Below are 18790 nucleotides of genomic sequence, written 5' to 3'. Positions count from 1 at the left end.
GGAGAAGAGACCATTCCTGCAGAGCTGTGAGCCATGCAGGAGCCCAGGCTGGCACTGCCATGGCTCCATGGCACCTTCAAGGCTGCTCCTTGGCCTTGGAAGTTTTGGGATCCCAGAACAAGGTTCCTGCCAGGCACCAATGATGTGAGCTGGGACTCCCCTGTGAATACAGAGCTCTCTTTCAGCCTGGAGCTGTCTGCTGCCACCAGCACATCAAAGGCCTCCAGCACAAGGACATGGAGTCATTCCAGAGCCCATGGAGATGCCCCAGGGCTGGAGCCCCTCTGGAGCCAGGCTGGGAGAGCTGGGAGTGCTCACCTGGAGAGGAGAAGGCTCCAGAGACACCTCAGAGCCCCTTGCAGGGCCTGAAGGGGCTCCAGGAGAGCTGGAGAGGGACTGGGGACAAGGCATGGAGGGACAGGACCCAGGGAATGGCTCCCACTGCCAGAGGGCAGGGCTGGATGGGATCTTGGGAATTAGGAATTGTTCCCTGGGAGGGTGGGCAGGCCCTGGCACAGGGTGCCCAGAGCAGCTGGGGCTGCCCCTGGATCCCTGGCAGTGTCCAAGGCCAGGCTGGGCAGGGCTTGGAGCACCTGGGACAGTGGGAGGTGTCCCTGCCATGGCAGGGGTGGCACTGGATGGGCCTTAAGGTCCCTTCACACACAAATATTGGAAGATCCAAAGCACAGACACACGAGGATATGAACAATCAGTGATTCTGAGAGCAGCTGAGGAGATCCTGAAGTTCCTCCCCCTGTGGCTGCAGCCCTGCCTCTGCTGGGAGGCCTCAGGCCTGCACCTAAAGCATCAGCCCCAGCACCACCCATGAGTGGGAAGGGGACTGAAAAAGGCCAAGATTTGAAAGTGGACAATGAAAGCTGAGAGGAGCTTTAGGGGCTCTGCCTGACACGAGACAATGAGGGAAGCACCATGTCCTGCACCCTGGGCTGGCTCAGCACCAGCTGCACTGCAGATGTCCCAAAAACCTCATCAGGAGAGCAGCTCAGAGCCCACCCAGAACAGCTCAGAGCCCACCCAGAGCATGGACTGCACCCTGAAAGGAGCTGGGAATGCTTCTGGCAGTGGGAGAAGCACTGCAGGTACAAAACACACAAATCCCCAAGGGCAGAGTCCCTCTGTGTGCCCACAGGCACCTGCACATGGGGACAAGGCCTGGGAGCAGCCCCAGGGTCTGCTCTGGGCCCTCCTGACCAAACACACCTGGAAGGGTCCAGGGGAGGGAACAGGGCTCTCACTCCTCAGCAATTCTCATTTTCAGCAGTTTGGGGAGGCAAAACCTCACTCAAGCTCATCTAAACCCATCACCCACATGTGCCCAGGTGGGACCTTCACAAGAACAAAGACCCTGAGGGGATGGAGCGTGTCCAGGAGAGGGACCAGAGCTGGGAAGGGGCTGGAGCACCAGGAGGGGCTGAGGGAGCTGGGAAGGGGCTCAGCCTGGAGAAAAGGAGGCTCAGGGGGGACCTTGTGGCTCTGCACAACTCCTGACAGGAGGGGACAGCCGGGTAAGGGTTGGGCTGTGCTCCAGGGAATAGGGACAGGACAAGGGGAACAGCCTCAAGTGCCAGGGGAGGGTCAGGGTGGATATTGGGAAAATTCCTTCATGGAAGGGTGGTCAGGCCCTGGCACAGCTGCCCAGGGCAGTGGAGGGTCCCCATCCCTGGAAGAGCTCACACAAGATGCAGCTGTGGCACTGGGGACACCTTTCAGGGGTGGCCCTGGCAGTGATGGAGCAGAGATGGAGCCCAGAGCTCCTCAGTTTCTCCCTGACTCCCAGCCCAGTAGAACCAGTCTGGCAGCTTTGTACCTCCCTTCTCCACAGGTGTCTGAATTCACACAAGCACACAGAGGGAAGGGCTCCCAGGGCTCCCAGGGCCAGGAACCCACACAGGAATGATGGAAAGATGGAGCATGAGGAACAGGGAGAAGCAAGCCATGCTTCACTGCCAGCAGATCCCCAGAGCTGGAACAACGTTGGTTCATTGTTGTTCAGGCTCCATTCCTAGAGAAAACGTTGGCACCATGGCAGAGGGGATGCTGAGGGTGGCCCAGCAGGAGCTCTCCCTGCCCAAGCAGCTGAGGCTAAAGGGAAGTCATTTGTTTTGCAAAATTCCAAAGGCAGGAATTAAGGGGAAAAAAAAAAAAAAAGCCCCTGGGTTCCAAGCAGATCATTCCTCTGATGATGAGCAGCAAACGAAAGTCAAACAGGAATAAAGAGCAGAGGGATTCTGTGGGCAATTGTAATGATTATCAATTATTGTCTGGGCTGTTACATAATGCTATCAGCAGCCTGGGAATGCTTTGGGAGAGGGCTCTGTGGGCAAGAGCAGCTCCAAATGAGCCCTGTCTTGTGGTGCACTATCATATTCCAGTTAATTATGGTGACCCCAATCCAATTTTAATCAATCACAGCCTCAGGAAATACTCTGCTCCTGGGAGGAAGCTTCTTGTGAATGCACCTCTCTTCTCTCAGTATTTACAGGGGATTATAAAGGAGAGGGAGAAGAAATTTCACACAGGCAGACAGTGACAGGACAAGGAGGAATGGGTTTGAACTGAGAGATTTATATTGGATATTACAGAGAGATTCTGCCCTGGCAGGGTGGGCAGGCCCTGGCACAGGGTGCCCAGAGCAGCTGGGGCTGCCCCTGGATCCCTGGCAGTGCCCAAGGCCAGGCTGGAGCAGCCTGGGACAGTGGGAGGTGTCCCTGCCATGGCAGGGGTGGGACTGGATGGGCTTTAAGGTCTTTCTAGATCCCTGAGAACCCTCAGATGGTCCCTTGGCTGCTGCTGGGGCTCCTGTGGCACAGCACGTGGCAGCTCTGCAGAGGTGGGGCTGAGGCTTCCCCTGGGTAACCAGGGCTGCTTCACTTGCAGGAATGAGCTGCAATTCCAGAGGAACACAACCAACCTTGATCAAAACCAATCCCAGCATGGGTGGGGTTGGAAGGGACCCTAAATCTCATCCAGTTCCACATCCCTGCCATGGCAGGGACACCTCCCACTGTCCCAGGCTGCTCCAAGCCCTGCCCAGCCTGGCCTTGGGCACTGCCAGGGATCCAGGGGCAGCCCCAGCTGCTCTGGGCACCCTGTGCCAGGGCCTGCCCACCCTCCCAGGGAACAATTCCTAATTCCCAAGATCCCATCCAGCCCTGCCCTCTGGCAGTGGGAGCCATTCCCTGTGTCCTGTCCCTCCATCCCTTGTCCCCAGTCCCTCTCCCAAAAATCCACCCCCCACTCCACATTCCCTGCACTCTCAACCTGCAGGAACCAGGCAGAATGAAAAGGCTGATTTAATAAACTGGGAGCTGGGATAAAATTACCACCAGCACCCTCCTGCCAGCCCACACAGACAAACCCAGCCTTTGAGCATTCACAGTCCTGCAGGCTCCATCCCTCTAGGACAAGCATCCCTCCATCTGATCCCAGCCACAAACACATCACCAGAGCTCTGCCCAGCTCTGAACTGCTCCCAGCCCTCCCCACCACTCCCAGGAGGCCTCCCAGGAGCTTAAAGCCAAACCCAAGCAGAAGCAGCTAAAAAAACCCAGGAGCACAGAAATCATCTCTTCCTTGGAGGCTTTTGGGATATTTATAAGTGAATCAAGTGAGCTGAAAATGGAATTTGCAAAGCAGCCACCACCTCGCCCAAAATTACACAAAATATGTTGGCTTGGAAGCCTTTTCCTCTCTGAAGGAGAAAGAAAAACTCCTGTCTTGGAGCTCCTGGAGCACACAGACCTGTTATTTATTGATGGTGGTGAAAGCCCTTTGAAGAGGGAGGAGAGGAGGGAGGAGGAGAGGAAAGGGCTCCCACCCAATCTCCCAAAACCCACAAATTCCCTGCCATGATTTTCTTTGGGGGAAAAAAACTGGGCCCTTGGTCAAAGCAAGCAAAATATTCCAGATTTGTTGTTGTTCCAAAGCACACAGGGGTGTCCACAGGCACCTCCTGCACAGCCAGAGCATCCCCCAGTGCCATCCCAGCCCCTCTCCACAGCAGGAACCAAATTCCAGGAGCTGGACTTGCTGCTCCTTCCAGGCCAGGATATTCCATGCAGTTAAACAGCAATTAAAGCCTCTGGAAGGTGCAGCAGCAGCAGCAGCACAGTTGGAGGCAATTTAAGCCTCACTGGCCTGTGAAAGCATGAGAGGTAATTTTAGAAATCTCTTCATAAAACCAGCATTTCCTCTGCTCAAACTGGGTAAGAACCATGAGAAAATGGAAAAATAAAAAACAAAAAAGGGGTTTCCTCATGACAGAGATCATTAGATTTCACAGGGAAGTGGGACAAAACCAAGGGGAAGAGGGAGGAGATCCCAAACCAGCTGCAAGGCCAGCATGGCCAAGGGAGATGGAAGGAGAAAGCCCTGGATCCAATCCCCACCTCCCCAGGACCCATCAGAGGGGAGCAGGAACAGCAGCCTGGCATCACCACAGGGGGAACCTCTAAAAAGCTGCAGTTTGACACCACCCAGACTCCATTACAGGAAATAACTGCCAGCTTTTCAGATTGTTTTACTCAAAAATAAAAAGCAAGTGCAGGATTCTTTGCAGCTGCTGGAGTGATCCCTGCCAGCCCCAAAATGGGATTTGTTCTGCAGCTCTCAGCTCAGGCTGGGCACCCCATTCCAAAAGGCTGAGAAAAGTACAAAAACCTGATAAAACCCCTGAGGAACCATCCCCAGAGGGAAAGTTAAAACTGAATATGGAGAGCTCAGCTGAGGATGAGCTGATGTGGTGGCAGGACAGGTATTGAGGGATGGAAATGTTAAAGAAAGCAAAATAAATCACACTGAAATGAAGCTCAAACTGATCATCCAGAGGGGAAAAAAAAACAAAAGGCTGAAGATACCTTGGAACAGGAGCCTCTGGAAGTGAGTGAGACAAACTCTGGGATTTCTCTTAATTGAGCCAAGGCAGTGAGATCATGTGGTGCAAGAGGCTTTTCCTTCTCCAATTGTCTGTTAGATCAAAACAGAAAAGGAAAAACAACCCAAGGTGCCAGCAGGATGCTTGTCCTCAGCCTCACAAACAATCCATTCTCCTCTGAGCCTGCTGGAAATAAATCCAGGGAGAAGAGCCTTGGGCTCTGTCACCTCAGCCAGCCAGACACAATGCAGGGCTACAGGAAAATTTGATTTTGGAATAAAAATTTAAACCAAAAGTGGTTGCACAATGGCTTTAGGTTCTGTGCAACGCCCAGAAGTGCAAGACACAACCCCTCCTGCTTTGCAAGGTGACATAAAAGTGACACCACAAGTGTGTCCCCAGCTCCCTGCTCGCTGTTTAAGCCAATCTTACTCCATCCTTCTGTCACAGCCAGGGCTCCAGGGAGCAGCAGATCCCAGAGAAATGCAGGGAGAAGGGGGAGGAAGGAGACAATACCAACACAGCACCCCTGGCAGCTGCCTCCCAGGCGGTTTGGGAGCAGTCCAGGGAGTTTGGGTGAAAAATCAAGTGGTTCTCAAGGAAAGTTAAGTTGTCCTCAAGACCTTTCTGTCCCACATCTTGTTTGTAAATCCATGGAGCATATCAGGGGTCCATGGCAGCAAAACAATCTGTGTTGGACACACACCCTCCTGGGAGAGGCTGTGGGGACCATCCCAAGGCTGTCCCTTCCCTTGGCTCAGGTGTCACCCCCAGCACCACCTCCCCTCACCCCTTGGAAGATGAAGGCACTGGCAAGAGCTCAATCCCTATCAGCTGCTGTTATCTCTGCAGATCAAAACAAACTGCCTTTATCTCTGCCCTGATCTCTTCCCCATGCCAGCAGCACGGCCACAGAGCTCTCCCATCAGCCCTCCAACACCCCAAGCTGCTTAAGCAAAACCCCATCCCAATCCCATTTTTTATCCCTATGGAGAGAAAAACACCCAATTCACCCGACCAGAAACCCCCAATTCCACGGTGTTTATGGAATAAACGCCAGCTGGTGCCTTCCCTTTGACATTTAGCTAATAATTGTTGCAGCCAAACGAGCTGACAGTGCTCACTCAGCAGCCCATGAATGCCTCTGGTGTTTGACTGAGCGCTAAAGACAACACTTGCTGCTCTCCAGCTCCTCATCCATGTGGATACACACACACACAGCCCCTCCCGCAGCCCTCTCCAGCCTCGGGAATCAGCTGCTGCTCCTGCTTCAATTTAGCCATTTGTTCCACCCCTGTGGGCAGCAGGGCAGGAGGAAAGGAAGGAGGCACCTCCAGCAAGGGGCTGGAATTTGTTCCTCCTTAAGTGCCCTCTGTGGTTACCCAGGCAGCCATCACACCCCGACCCCTCTCTCACAGCACCCATGGTTGTGGCACAGCCTTTATTTACACCTTCAGGGTCCCATTTAGTCCCCTGAGCACTGTGTTACCCACTGGGGATGTTCCTGCCCTTTAACTCCCCCCTGAGCTGAGCTCCATTTTCCAGAAGCCCCACTTTGGGCCCAAGTTCAGCTGCTTCACAAAAAATGGGTCAAGGAACTCCTCCAGAACTCTTCCCATTATTACTCCACACATCAGGGGGCTCAGGCTGGATTTTGGGAAAGGTTCATCCCCAGAGGGTGCTGGCACTGCCCAGGCTCCCCAGGGAATGGGCACAGCCCCGGGGCTGCCAGAGCTCCAGGAGTGCTTGGACAGGGATGCCCAGGGTGGGATTGCTGGGGGGTCTGTGCAGGGCCAGGGGCTGGACTCTGTGATCCTTGTGGGACTAAATGGGACCCTGAAGGTGTAAATAAAGGTTGTGCCACAACCAGAACTGGGGTGCTGTGAGAGAGAGGTCAGGGTGTGATGGCTGCCTGGGTAATCACAGAGGAACAAATATGATCTGCTGGGAGCTTACAGACACAATCACCAACCCCTTCTCCTCCTCCCTCAGCGTGCCCTGGTCCTTTCCAAGCTGCAGACTCACACCAAGTCCTCCTGCACACACAGGCATCCCCTTTCCTCCTGTGCCAGTCCCCTGGAGCGCCCAGGACCTGCTGGCCCAGGCACTGCCACACCAACCTCCCCAAGGTGCTCAGCCCCCAGCTGCCCTGCGTGCCAGGAGCTGCCCGTGCCAGCCTCCTGCTGAAGAGAAATGGCTTTGCAAAGCATCCTTTAGGGCAGCACAGGCTGTGCTCAGCAGGAGGGAACAGGGAGCTGCAGAGAGCCCCTTCCCAGCCAGATCCATGTGGACACCATCCAATGGCACAAACACTCCAGGGACACCCCCTGAGCTTCAGAGTGACCTTAGCAGCTCACAGCCCCACACCAGGCCAAGCTCTGAGGTGTTTTCCCGGCTCACTGAGGCCCCTCTGGAGCTCTGGCCCCATCCCCACGCCAGCACCGGGCACTGCTGGGCTGAGCTGCACCCCCAGAGCCACCTGCCATGTCCCTGCCACCTCCTGTCCCCATTTCCCACGTCCTTGGGCTGCTCCTGCCAAGGGACACAGAGGAACACAGTCCCCAGGGAGGTGGCACAGGAGCCTCCATGGACTGTCTGCTGCTGCCTCCTCTGCTGGGGACAGCAGTGGGACACGGCCGTGGCACAGGGAACGTGGCAGGACAGGACAGGGTAGAAGAGAGGATTTAGGAATAAAACCTCTCTGCTGGCACAGGCAGGAGCAGCCGAGGTACCTGAGCTCACACCTTGAGACCCCCTGCACACACAGTGCCCCCTCAGCAACACAAAGAAGTTCCCTGTCTCCACTCTGCAGGGCTGTTTTTCTGAAATAAATGCCTTTGTTTTATCTTTGAGAGGTGTTTCTAGCAGGAAGACAGGGATAAAAAGCCCCCCTCCACCGAAAGCCTCCTTCACACATGATTTGCTTTGTCATGGCACTTAAATACCCGCGCAGCAGCCAGGGATGGAGAACGAGAGCAGACCTGGGCAGGCACAGGGAAACTTCACAGCAATACCTGCGTTCCTTAAAAAAATAAATCTTCTTTTCCTGGTAGCGATGCCAGCCCAGGCCAATGCATGAAACACCAACAGATCCATCTCCGTGCCCTGGTGAGCGCTGCCGGAGCTTGCTCCATTTTGGATCAGCCCAGGCAGCTTCAAATTACATCGCTGTGATCTGCTGCAGGGGAACACCGGCTGGCCAGGGCACAGAGCAGCAGCAAAGGGGAAAATGCACATTGAGGCTGTCAGAGCCTGACAAGCGAGGCAGCAGGGAGCCAGGGAATGGCCTGGGCTGGGAAGGCCCTGAAGGATCCCCTCGCTCCAAGCCGCTGCCACGGGCAGGGATGCTCCCGTTATGGGGTGACCACGGTCAGCAAGGGGGGCACGGAGCAGCCCCGGGATGTGCCCGGGATGTGCCCGTGCCCAGGCGAGCCCCGAGGCGGCAGCGATGGAGAACAAAGAGCTGCGGGCTCCCGGCGGCTCCGGCTCCTCCCGGGCGCAGCGGGGGCCGCTCGGGCCAGCGTGCCCTTCACCCGGGGCGATGCCAGCGCTGTCCTTGGGGACACGGGCGCTCTGCAAGGGCCGCAGCCCGGACAGAAGCCACCATCACCCTCACCCTGGGGCGGCGGGGCCACCGGGCACCAGGCGGTGCCGCCCCCCCGGTGCCCCGGCCCGGAGGCAGCACCGGGGCCCACGGTGGGCAGGTGCGGTGCCCGGTGCTCACCTGCTCGGCGCCGTAGGCCGTGGCGAACTGCACGAACTCCTCCACACGCACGAAGCCATCGCCGTCGCGGTCCAGGGCGTCGAAGACCGGCCGGAGGCGCGGCTCCTCCTCGGGCGGGGGCTCGGCGGAGCGCTCCGGGCCCGGGCTGCCCCCGGCCTGCCCCGGGCACCAGGGCGGCGGCCCCGCGCCGGCAGCGGCGGCATCAAGGGCCCAGAGGTCCAGATCCAGCTCCGGGCCCAGCTCTGCCTCCTGTTCCAGCTCCGGGTCCGGCTCCAGCTCCAGCTCGGGCTCCGGGCTCAGATCTGCCTCCTCCTGTTCCAGCTCCGGCTCCGGGAACAGGTCCAGCTCTGGCTCCGGTTCTGGTTCCAGCTCCGGCTCCGGTTCCCGTTGCAAGTCCAGGTCCGGCTCCGGTTCCAGGCCCAGCTCGGGTTCTAGGTCCAGCATTGGCTCCGGTTCTGGTTCCAGCTCCGGCTCCGGTTCCCGTTGCAAGTCCAGGTCCGGCTCCGGTTCCAGGTCCAGCTCTGGCTCCGGTTCTGGTTCCAGCTCCGGCTCCGGTTCCCGTTGCAAGTCCAGGTCCGGCTCCGGTTCCAGGTCCAGCTCGAGTTCCAGGTCCAGCTCTGGCTCCGGTTCTGGTTCCAGCTCCGGTTCCGGCTCCGGTTCCAGCTCCGGCTCGGGCCCCGGTCCCGGCCCCCGGGGCAGCGGGGGCTCGGTCCCAGGCGGACGCGGCTCCATCTTCAGCGCCGGCGCTCGGCGCCCGCCGCCGCCCGCCCCGGGCCATGCCCCGCGGCCATGCCCCGCTCACATCGGGGCGCTGCCGGTGCCGGTGCGGTCTCCGCGGCACTCACGGCTTTGTGCGAAGAACGCCGGCCCCGCCCGCCGCCACCGGGGGCGGCCCCGCCGGTCCCGCCCTGCCCGGGGAGCGGCGGCTCCGAGCGCCGGGGCCGCGGGTCCTGCCCGGGACCGGGGATTGCGGGAGGCGGCGGCGGCACCGAGGAACAACCCCGCGGGCTGCCCGCCCGCCCGCGCCGCCGCTCCGGGGCCGCCCGCGGACAAGCGGCAGCTCCAGCCCGGCCGCCGCCGCAGTAGCCGGGGCGGTGACGTCACTCGCCTGCCGGTCCGGTTCGCCCCGCCCCTCCGCGGCGCGAGCCCGTGCCGAGGCCACGCCCCCTCCCCGGCTCGCGCGCGGCGGGGCGGGGCCGGCGGAGAGGGGCGGGGCCAGGGGAGCGCGAGCACGTGGGACCAGGGTGTGCCGTGAATGGGGACCCCCAAATCCCCCTGCTGAGAAACCGCGCTCCGGGACCCCAAACCGCGCTCCGGGACCCCAGACTGTGCTCCGGGACCCCCAAACCCAAATCGTGCTCCGGGACTCCAAACCCAAACCGCGCTCCGGGACCTGGAGTGCGGCAGCGGTGAAGATGGAGCTGCATCCACCTGGGACCAAACCCAAACCGTGCTCTGGAACACCAAACCCAAACTGAGCTCCAGAGCCCCAATACCAAGCCATGCTCTGGGACCCCAAACCGCGCTCCGGGACCACAAACCCCTGTGGGGGGAGCCGTGCCACAGGACTGCCCAGCTGCTCCAGCTGTGAGCCCCAAATCGCCTCGGGGAGATGAGCCAGTGGGGCAGCACTGTGTGCCCCGGGATGCCTGAGCTGCTCCAGAGGGGACCTGAGCACCGGGACACCCCTGGGACCGTCAATGGCTTAATTAATTAATTAATGCCCGTGCTTAGGGCTCACAGCCTGCAGGTTTGGTGCAGCTGCAGTCTCTGCTGGAGCACAGGGATGACCCTGCTAACACACCCCTGAGCTGGCCCAGCAGGTGGAATTACAGCCCCTGGGTATAATTAGCAGCAAACTTGATGAGCAAGAGCATCCCTGGCCCCAGTGACCCTGCCCAGGCCACTGATGTGTGTGACATCTCAGGAGCAGCCTGGCTGGGCCACAATGTGTCCCTGAGCACACTCAGCCCCGAGAGCCAGAGCTCAGCAGCATCCCCAGGGAGGATGTCATCCCTGTCCAGTCACCCACTGCTGGAAGGATGGAAACCTCCACTCCAAATCCTGCTCCTCAGCACAGCCATTCCTAAAGGTGAGTGGGGCAGGAGGGGGCTCCTGGGTCTGTCCCACAGAGGGAAGCACAACGGCACCTGCCTCAGGCATCCCCTGCAAAATCCCCTGGGCAATACAATTCCCAGTTTCCAGACAGGTCAAGCTGTGGGTTCCTGCATGGATGGGGGTGGCAGGGAGAGAGGTCCCTGCAGGGCAGGAGGTGACAGCCCAATGCTGTGAGAGGCAGCTCTGCAGCCCTGCACGGGCTCTTGTAGCTCCAGGCTGGGCCCAGAGCTCTGTCCTTGCCCTGCTGCTGGGGACACGTGGCCAAACTCAGCTCCCTCCTCCTGGGGTGGCCACGGAGCCAGGACAGCCCTGACAGTGCCTAAGTCACCTGGTCATGGTGGAACAGTGAAATCCATGGAGCCTCCCAGAGCAGGGCTGCAGGTCAGAGATGAGGCTGCAGCTGGGCAGAAGGGCCAGCACACACCACACAAGCACCTTCTCCAGGAGAAAACACATCCTGGGATCCAGCAAGAGGAATACTGGAGCCAGAGCCAAATCCCAAGAGCCCAGGCAAAGGATGCACCCAGATCCCAGCCCAAGCACTGCATCCCCATCCCCCTGAAGGGCTGGGCCTCTCACCAAAGCCCTCAGCACCTCCCACCACCTCTGCTGCTGGAAGCACCTTCCCAGAGCCCTGGGGCTGAGGAGCTGGCAGGTCCCCAAGCTCCGTGGAGCACTGGGGCACCAGAGCCAAGGACTGGAGCCACACAAGGCCCTGGCAGTGGCAGCAGTGGCTCTTCCCCTCCCTTAGTGCCCAGTTTGGACCAGTCAGCTGGGCAGGGCACTGGTGCTCGTGCAGCAGAGAGAGGCATCACTGCTTCAGGGGGCAAGTTCTTTATTTGTGGCCTGGAGGAAGAAGTAAAACCTGGCAAGTCTACAATCAAGTAGGAAATACAATTAAGTGGGAGAACAAGCTTCATTGAATCCAGAGTGAGCCTAAAAACTACCAGCAGCAGCAGCAGCAGGAGGGTGCACACGGGCAGTGTGTGTCCCCAGGGGCAGCAGGGACAGGCTGGCTCCAGCAGTGCCATCCCTGCAGCCCAGCAGGAGGAGAGGCCTGCATTCCAGCTCTAGCCCTTCACTTGGCCTCAGCCCCAGTGTCTGCAGGCACAGTGTGCCACTGGTGTGACAGACAGATGGCTGTGGACAGACCACTGGACACCTGCAGTGCTGAGGGGCAGAGCTGGCCCTGGGGATCTGCCCTCACACCACCTTTGCTCTCGGGAGAGGGGCATCCCAGCTGCACCCCTGGCAGCCTCTGGGAGCACTGTCCCACCCAGGGCCCCTCAGGGGACACAGCCACCCCCCCTGCCAGGCAGAACTGAGCCCACCACACTGGGTGACCCCGACCCCAGGTGGGCCGAGCTGCTCCCCCTCCCAAAAAGGAGCTGCTGCTGCTGCTGCTGGGGCTCCTGTGCAGTTCTCAGGCTAAGATAGAGGAGTAAGAGGAGGGGTAGCCATGGGTGGCACTGCCTGGGGCTTGGGAAAGGCCACAGGAGCAGCTTGGAGGGAGCCACAAAGGGCCAGTGACCATCTGAGCCCTCCGAGCTGTCTCTGCACCCACAGCCACAGCAGCTCAGAGGGCAGCAATGGCACAGGATGGGCTTGGTCCCCACCCAGCACCCCAGAGCTGTGTCCCCCAGGCAGACACGGGGCTGGCAGTGCCACCAGTGCCACCAGTGGCCAAGGAGAGGCTGTGGCTGTCAGCACTGGCTCTGGGAGATGTCCCCACACGGTGTCCCAGGTCACGTCTGTCCGTCGGTCAGTCCCAGGCTGTCCATCAGTGGGGTTGGTTTGCTCCTGCAGCCCAGACATCTGCAAGAGAGGGTGGAGGTGGGGACAGAGCCCTGCTGGGGCCTGCCCAGCTCCTGGAGGCTGCCAGGTGGGACACAGGCAGGGAGGAGAGGAAGGCAGGACACCCCTTCCCTGCCAGGCTGCAGGAATCCATGGAAGGAAGAGGCTCTTGGGGCTCTTTGTGCTCAATCCTGCTGCTGGGGCACAGAAAATGGGCATCAGGTTGCTTTGGGGGAAGCTCAAGGTGTCTGGACAAGTGTCCACAAGACACCATGTCACAAGCCAGGCTCAAAGGGAAAATCCAGCAGAAAATCTGCTCATCCCAAGGACTGGCCATGAGGACACTGTACCCACTGCTACAGCAGCCATGCCCCAGGAGAATCATGGTTAAGAATCATCATTGAAGTTGGAAAAGCCTTCTAATACCATTAAATCCAACTGTTCCCCCAGCACTGCCAAGACCACCACTAACCCATGTCCCCAGGTGCCACATCCACATGGCTTTTAAATCCTCCCAGGGATGGGGACTCCCCCACTGCCCTGGGCAGCTGTGCCAGTGCCTGACTGCAGGAATGTGCCCCTGTTGATGGAGTGACAAATTTAAAAAGGAAAAAAGCCCAGAAGTTTCTCTCCTCAATTAGGTTAAGACACCTCATAGGACCTGGGGGACTTCACCTCAAACTTAAGGACAGCCAACTGGACAGGAGCCAAAAAGTCCCACCTGAACAATTTACTAGAAAAAGAAGACAACAAAGGAACTAATGGCTTTTGTGAGGTGTTTTACCAGGGGCAAGAACCTCTTGCACCTGGCTCAGATTTTCTTTGTAAAGAGTTTTGTTATTTTGCCTTTTATTAAAACTTTTCTGTTTCCAACACTACCACAGAAGCCATCCTGCTGATTTTATGCCATCTGAGGTGGCTGAGCTATCTTGGGTGTGATATAAATCTCCAAGAGCTCATAAGAGCTGGCTCAAGGAGACCATTATATCACCTGACCATCCCCTTCCACAAGGAAATTTTCTCTTAACACCCAACCTACACCTCCCCTGGTACAGCCCGGGGCTGTTTCCCTTGTCCTGTCCCTGTTCCCTGGAGCAGAGCCCAACCCCCCTGGCTGTCCCCTCCTGTCAGGAGCTGTGCAGAGCCACAAGGTCCCCCCTGAGCCTCCTTTTCTCCAGGTTGAGCCCCTTCCCAGCTCCCTCAGCTGCTCCTCACAGACCCCATGCCCCAGGGAAAAGCAGCGTTTCCCTGAGGAGCCCTGCTCCAATCCCACGAGGGGGAAATGCAGTCACCTAGAGTTTAGCAGAGGAGGAGGAGGCAATACCCAGCAAGGCAGAGAAGCTGTTGGGGGAGGTGAGCCAGCTGCCACCATCCACGACCAGGGTGGTGCCGGTGACGTAGGACGAGAGGGGGCTGGCCAGGTACAGGGCGCTGTGCGCGATCTCCGTCTTGTTCCCCGCGCGCTGCAGCGGGATCACCGAGAACTGGTTGGATTTCTCTGCAAATTTCCCACCTGAAAGGAGCAGGAAAGAGTCCATTTGGACCATGGGAGGACTGTCCACCACCATGGCTGGCCAGGCACTGCAGCACTGCCCATAGGGCTGGCTGAGTGCTCCAGGGAGATCCTGGCACAGCCCTGGGATAAAAACCTGGGAAGATTGAAAGGAGGGGAGCCCAAGCCCAGCAGGGATTTTGTACTGACCCAGCGAGCTCAAGGATCTCAGAAAGCCTTAGAACAATGGAATGGTTGGGGTTGGGAGGGATCTCTCCTTCTCCTCCCCTGACATGTCCAGGGACACCTCCCACTGTCCCAGGCTGCTCCAAGCCCTGTCCAGCCTGGCCTTGGGCACTGCCAGGGATCCAGGGGCAGCCCCAGCTGCTCTGGGCACCCTGGGCCAGGGCCTGCCCACCCTCCCAGGGAACAATTCCTAATTCCCAATATCCCATCCAGCCCTGCCCTCTGGCAGTGGGAAGCCCAGTACAGCACTCCTGGAGCCCCTTTAGGCCCCGGAAGGGATTCTGAGGCCTCCATGGCTCCAGAGCAGAAGGGCTTCAGCCCTTGGAGCATCTCCATGGCCTCTGGACCTACTCTAAGGGCTCCAGGTCTTTCCCATCCTCTGGGGCTGCACCAGCACTCTGCTGATGGACTACAAGAGCCAACCCTGAGGCCAGGCTGAGTTTTGGGGGAGCACATTCCATCATGGCACCAGAGAGCCCAAACTGCTGCCAAACCAGTGCCCTGGGAGGTACCAGGGATGTGGGAAGGGCTGTTCCCACAGAGCTGTGCCAGCCAAGGCACAGCACAGCAGCAATCCCCACGAGCTGTGTGGCACTGGGGGTCCCTCCCAGTCCCCTCCCAGCAGGGCAGTGCCAGGGCAGGGCTGTGAGCCCAGGCTGCCTCACCCAGGCGTCGGAAGCCCTCGGTGCCCGAGATGGGGCCGGGGGCCAGGCTGTTCACACGGATGTTGTTGGGTCCCCACTCCACTGCAAGGTGACGGGTCATGGCATCTGGGGAGGGATTGCAACAGCAGTGAGAAACAGCGAGCAGAGCCATGCCAGCAACTTCTTTGGAGGGGGAAAAAAAAAGCCACAGAACAGTCTGGCAGAGCAAAGGGCCCTGGAGGGGAGAAGAGCCTCATCCCAAACCCAGGCATGCAGCAGCCACACCAATTCACCCCCATTGCTCCTCCCCAAGGCATCTTCCATGCCAGTATTTAGGAAGGACTGCTCCCACGTGGCTCAGAGCCCCAGCAGGGTGTGTGCAGGTACCTATGGCAGCCTTGGCAGCCCCAGCGTGCACCTGCAGGGCCTGCCCTCGGTAGCTCAGTGTGGCCGTGATGTTAACGATGACCCCGCCATGGTCCTGGGGGAGGAAGGGAGAAGTGGAGTTAGGCAGGGAGCAGCACAAAGGCTCACAGAGGGCTCTGAGGGACAGGAGAGCTGGCCTTGGAGGGACAGTCACCCACGGGCACTGCCAAGCCATCACTGGGGCAGCTCTGATGAATCTCAGGGGTGGGGCAGCCAGCTGGAGAGGTGGGACATGCAGAGTAGAAGGAAAGGCCAAGGGAAAGTGGCAGAGCTGGAAAGGGAGCAGGAGATCAGCTTCTCCAGGTGACAGAGCATGGAAAGGTGCTGCAACAGCACAAAGCCCCGGGGCAAGGGACAGGAGGAGCCCCAATTCAGGGCTGGGATCCCTGGAAGGGATCTGGGCAGGGAGGCTCTGGGTCCTTGCAGTTCCCTGATTTCCCCAGGAGCACAGTGTGGTTTGACACTACCCCTGCCTGCCAGAGCCTCTCCTCAGAGTCCCCTGCCTCTGTGCCACTTACCCGGAAATATTTCTCAAAGAGGACTTTGGAGGTGTTGAAGGTGCCCATGGTGTCGATGTCTATCACTGTCTTGAAGGCGTTGAAGGACAGGGCACTGGCTGGGCACAGGAAGTTCCCTGCAGCACCTGAACCACGGGGACAGGCAAGACAGGGCTGGGACAGGTGTCAGGGCCCTTCTGGGACAGCGAGGGTGAGGGACAATGTCTGCATGCTGGAGAGCACATGGAGACAGCCCTGCTAAGGGGTAAACTGGTGGCTCTGGGTGCCCAGCAGCACAGCCAGCACGAGGGGAGCAGGGATGATCCACACCCTGACAAACAGGGATGGCCATGTACACACACAGATCTCTGCTTCCTCTGAGCCCCAGGAAAACACCCTGCCCAACAGTGAGCCCAAACAGCCAGGAGCCCTGGGAATAATGCAGTAAGAGGGATAGTGCAGAGGGGCTCCAGCCCTTGGAGCATCTCCATAACCTCTGGACTTAGTCCAAGAGCTCCAGGTCTTTCCCATCCTCTGGGGCTGCACCAGCACTCTGCTGATGAGTGAGCCAAACCCCTCAGGCAGGGCTGAGTTTTGGGGAAGCACATTCCACCATGGCATCAGAGAGCCCAAACTACTGCCAAACCAGTGTCCTGTGCAGCCTCACCATTGATGAGGATGTCAATCCTCTTGAACTCCTGCAGTGCCTCGTCCACGGCGGCCGCGATGGTCTGCGGCTGCCGCACGTCGATGCACAGGGGCAGGCACTGCTGCCCTGTGGCTGCCACCAGCTTCTTTGAGGCCTGAAAGAACAACAAAAAAAAACACTTGAGAGAGCCTGGCTGCACCCTGCTAGCCCTGGGGTAGCCAGGGAAAGCTCCTGCATGGTGCAACCCAGCACGCTGGGCAGGTTGAGCCCAGGTACCTGTGTGGGCTGCCATGGACACAGCACAGCCCAGGCAACATCTCTGCAGGGCAAGTACAAAGGTTGGACCCCAGCAAGGTTTTTTTGGCATGAGCACAGGCATAATTGCCCTTTAGATCCAAAAAGTCAGTGGGCAAAAGGGCAAGGACACAGCAGCCAGGTGTCAGGCTGTGAGACAGAGCAGCTCTGCAGCTCAGGGTTTGTCACGTGCCACCCCTGTAGCTCATTAAGAATAAGATTTTCCCCAGCAAATTAAGCACAGGGGACACACAAGCTCAGCAGCAACTCCACACAACACCCAGAGCTGCTCCAGCTTCTGTTTTGGGCTCTGTGAGAGGTCCTGAGCCCTAACAACACACAGGTGCAGGAGTAGCTGGAGTCCTGGACTGCAGATTCTGTGGCCTCAGAAGACTCAGGCCCCTGAGGACTAAAAACCTGCTGAGCCAGCTTCTTCTGGCACATGAGTGTGAGGGGGTGGGAAATGACAGCCAACCACACCTGCACCATCCCCTCTGCCCCAAAACACAGGATACCTGTGCAACACACAAACCACACAGCCCCTGGCATCTGCTCCTACTCCACACTGAGCTTTCAGTCCAGCCCTGAGCTCTGCCCTGCTGACAAACCTCCCCTACATCTCACTTCTGTCTCTCTCCCCTACAAAAAGCCATCACGACCATGGAATAGCCCCCACAAAGCAGGTTCCAGGTTAACGGAGCTGTGCTGGAGGTGCGGCGGGTGCAGCCCCAAACCTGCACCCACCCTGCCCAGCACCGACAGAGTGCCCGGGGCTGGCAGGCTGGGAGGCACTGGGAAACACTGGGAGGCTCTGGGAAGGACTGGGAGGCACTGGGAAGCAATGGGAAGCAATGGGAGGCACTGGGAAACACTGGGAGGCACTGGGAAGCCATTCCTCCTACTGCACTGTTCCCAGGGCTCCCGGCTCCGCCGGCAGAGAGCAGAAGGATCTCGGGGGCTCGCAGGCGGCTGGAGCCCGCACTCACCTCGGCCACCCGCTGCAGGTTCCTGCTGGCAATGACGGTGCGGCAGCCGTGCCTGCGGGGAAGGGGCAGGTGAGACGGGCCGGGCTCCCCAGCAGCACCTCGGGATCAGCTCGAGTGCTCCCTGCAGGAATTGCTGCTGCTCCGAGCCCGCGGGACGGGGAGAGGCAGGGCCCTGACCCCGGGGCCTTCCTGAGGGCTCTGCCGCCCTCGGCTGCACATCCCGGCTCTGCCAGGGCCGGGCACCGGAGCGGGGAAACGACGGGACGGGGGGAAGAGAAGAGAGAAGACAGAAGAGAAGGAAAGTGAGGGGAAAGAAGGGAAAAGGGGGGAAGAGAAGAAGGTAACGGGGAAAAGAAGAAGGGAAGGAGGGGACGGTCCGAGGGCAGGGGCTCCCGCACCTCATGAAGATCTCGGCGATGCGGAAGCCGATGCCGGAGCCGCCGCCGGTGATGAAGGCCACCTGGCCCCTGTGGGACAGAGGCACGGTGAGAGCCGGGCCCCGGGGAGGGGCCCCCCGCGGCCCCCCGGAGCGCCGGCACTCACTGGAGCAGGTCGGGGCTGAGCAGGTGCCGGTACTGCGGCAGGCACTCGTCCCCGTCCTCGTCCGGGGGCACCCGCGCGGCCATAGCGGCCTCGGCCATGGCGGGGGCGGCGCTGCTCACTGCGCCTGCGCGGGCGCCGCCGCCGTCGCCTGGCAACGGGGAGCGCTTCGGGACACAGCGACACCGAGCGACCACGGCGGGAACTGCAGCGCGGGGAGACTGGGGCCGTCGCAGGGCTCCCGGTGAGAGATCCCGGAGATATCCCAGAGATATGCCAGAGATATCCCAGTGAGATATCCCGGAGATATCCCAGAGATAACCCAGTGAGATATCCCAGAGATAACCCAGTGAGATACTCCAGAGATACCTCAGAGATATCCCAGTGAGAAATCCCAGAGATATCACAGAGAGATACCCCAGAGATATCCCAGCGAGATATCCCAGCGAGATATCCCAGCGAGATATCCCAGTGAGATATCCCAGA

General features: G+C 59.3%; 2 protein-coding genes across 4 annotated transcripts in view; both read right to left on the bottom strand.

Moving 5' to 3' along the window:
• Positions 1-9716, bottom strand: part of RAB11FIP3 (RAB11 family interacting protein 3) — an 87222-nt gene extending 77506 nt beyond the window's left edge. The window contains exon 1 of one of the 2 annotated variants that reach the window (XM_071444505.1): positions 8619-9716. In XM_071444505.1, coding sequence (XP_071300606.1) covers positions 8619-9350 — 732 coding nt within the window. In that variant the 5' untranslated portion in view covers positions 9351-9716. The remainder of the gene's footprint in view (positions 1-8618) is intronic. The other variant, XM_071444506.1, reaches the window with a different exon arrangement.
• Positions 9717-11554: 1838 nt separating this feature from the next.
• On the bottom strand, positions 11555-18445 carry DECR2 (2,4-dienoyl-CoA reductase 2). 2 transcript variants are annotated; one of them, XM_071444519.1, is made up of 9 exons: positions 18308-18445; positions 18163-18231; positions 17765-17816; positions 16503-16638; positions 15857-15981; positions 15300-15393; positions 14934-15038; positions 13823-14043; positions 11555-12551 (listed from the first exon to the last, which is right to left on the bottom strand). In XM_071444519.1, exons 1-8 carry the CDS (start codon positions 18403-18405, stop codon positions 13823-13825), a joined length of 900 nt encoding a protein of 299 aa, XP_071300620.1. In that variant the 5' UTR covers positions 18406-18445; the 3' UTR covers positions 11555-12551. The 2 variants fall into 2 exon arrangements, with proteins under 2 accessions (XP_071300620.1, XP_071300619.1); XM_071444518.1 differs by having other exon boundaries at positions 13855-14043.
• Between the last annotated feature and the right edge of the window lie 345 nt (positions 18446-18790).

This window comes from Agelaius tricolor, unplaced genomic scaffold (assembly GCF_023055355.1).
Source record: "Agelaius tricolor isolate 1412-34295 unplaced genomic scaffold, bAgeTri1.0.p SCAF_19, whole genome shotgun sequence".
NCBI classification, from domain to species: Eukaryota; Metazoa; Chordata; class Aves; order Passeriformes; family Icteridae; genus Agelaius; species Agelaius tricolor.
This window is presented reverse-complemented; position numbering and strand designations above follow the sequence as displayed.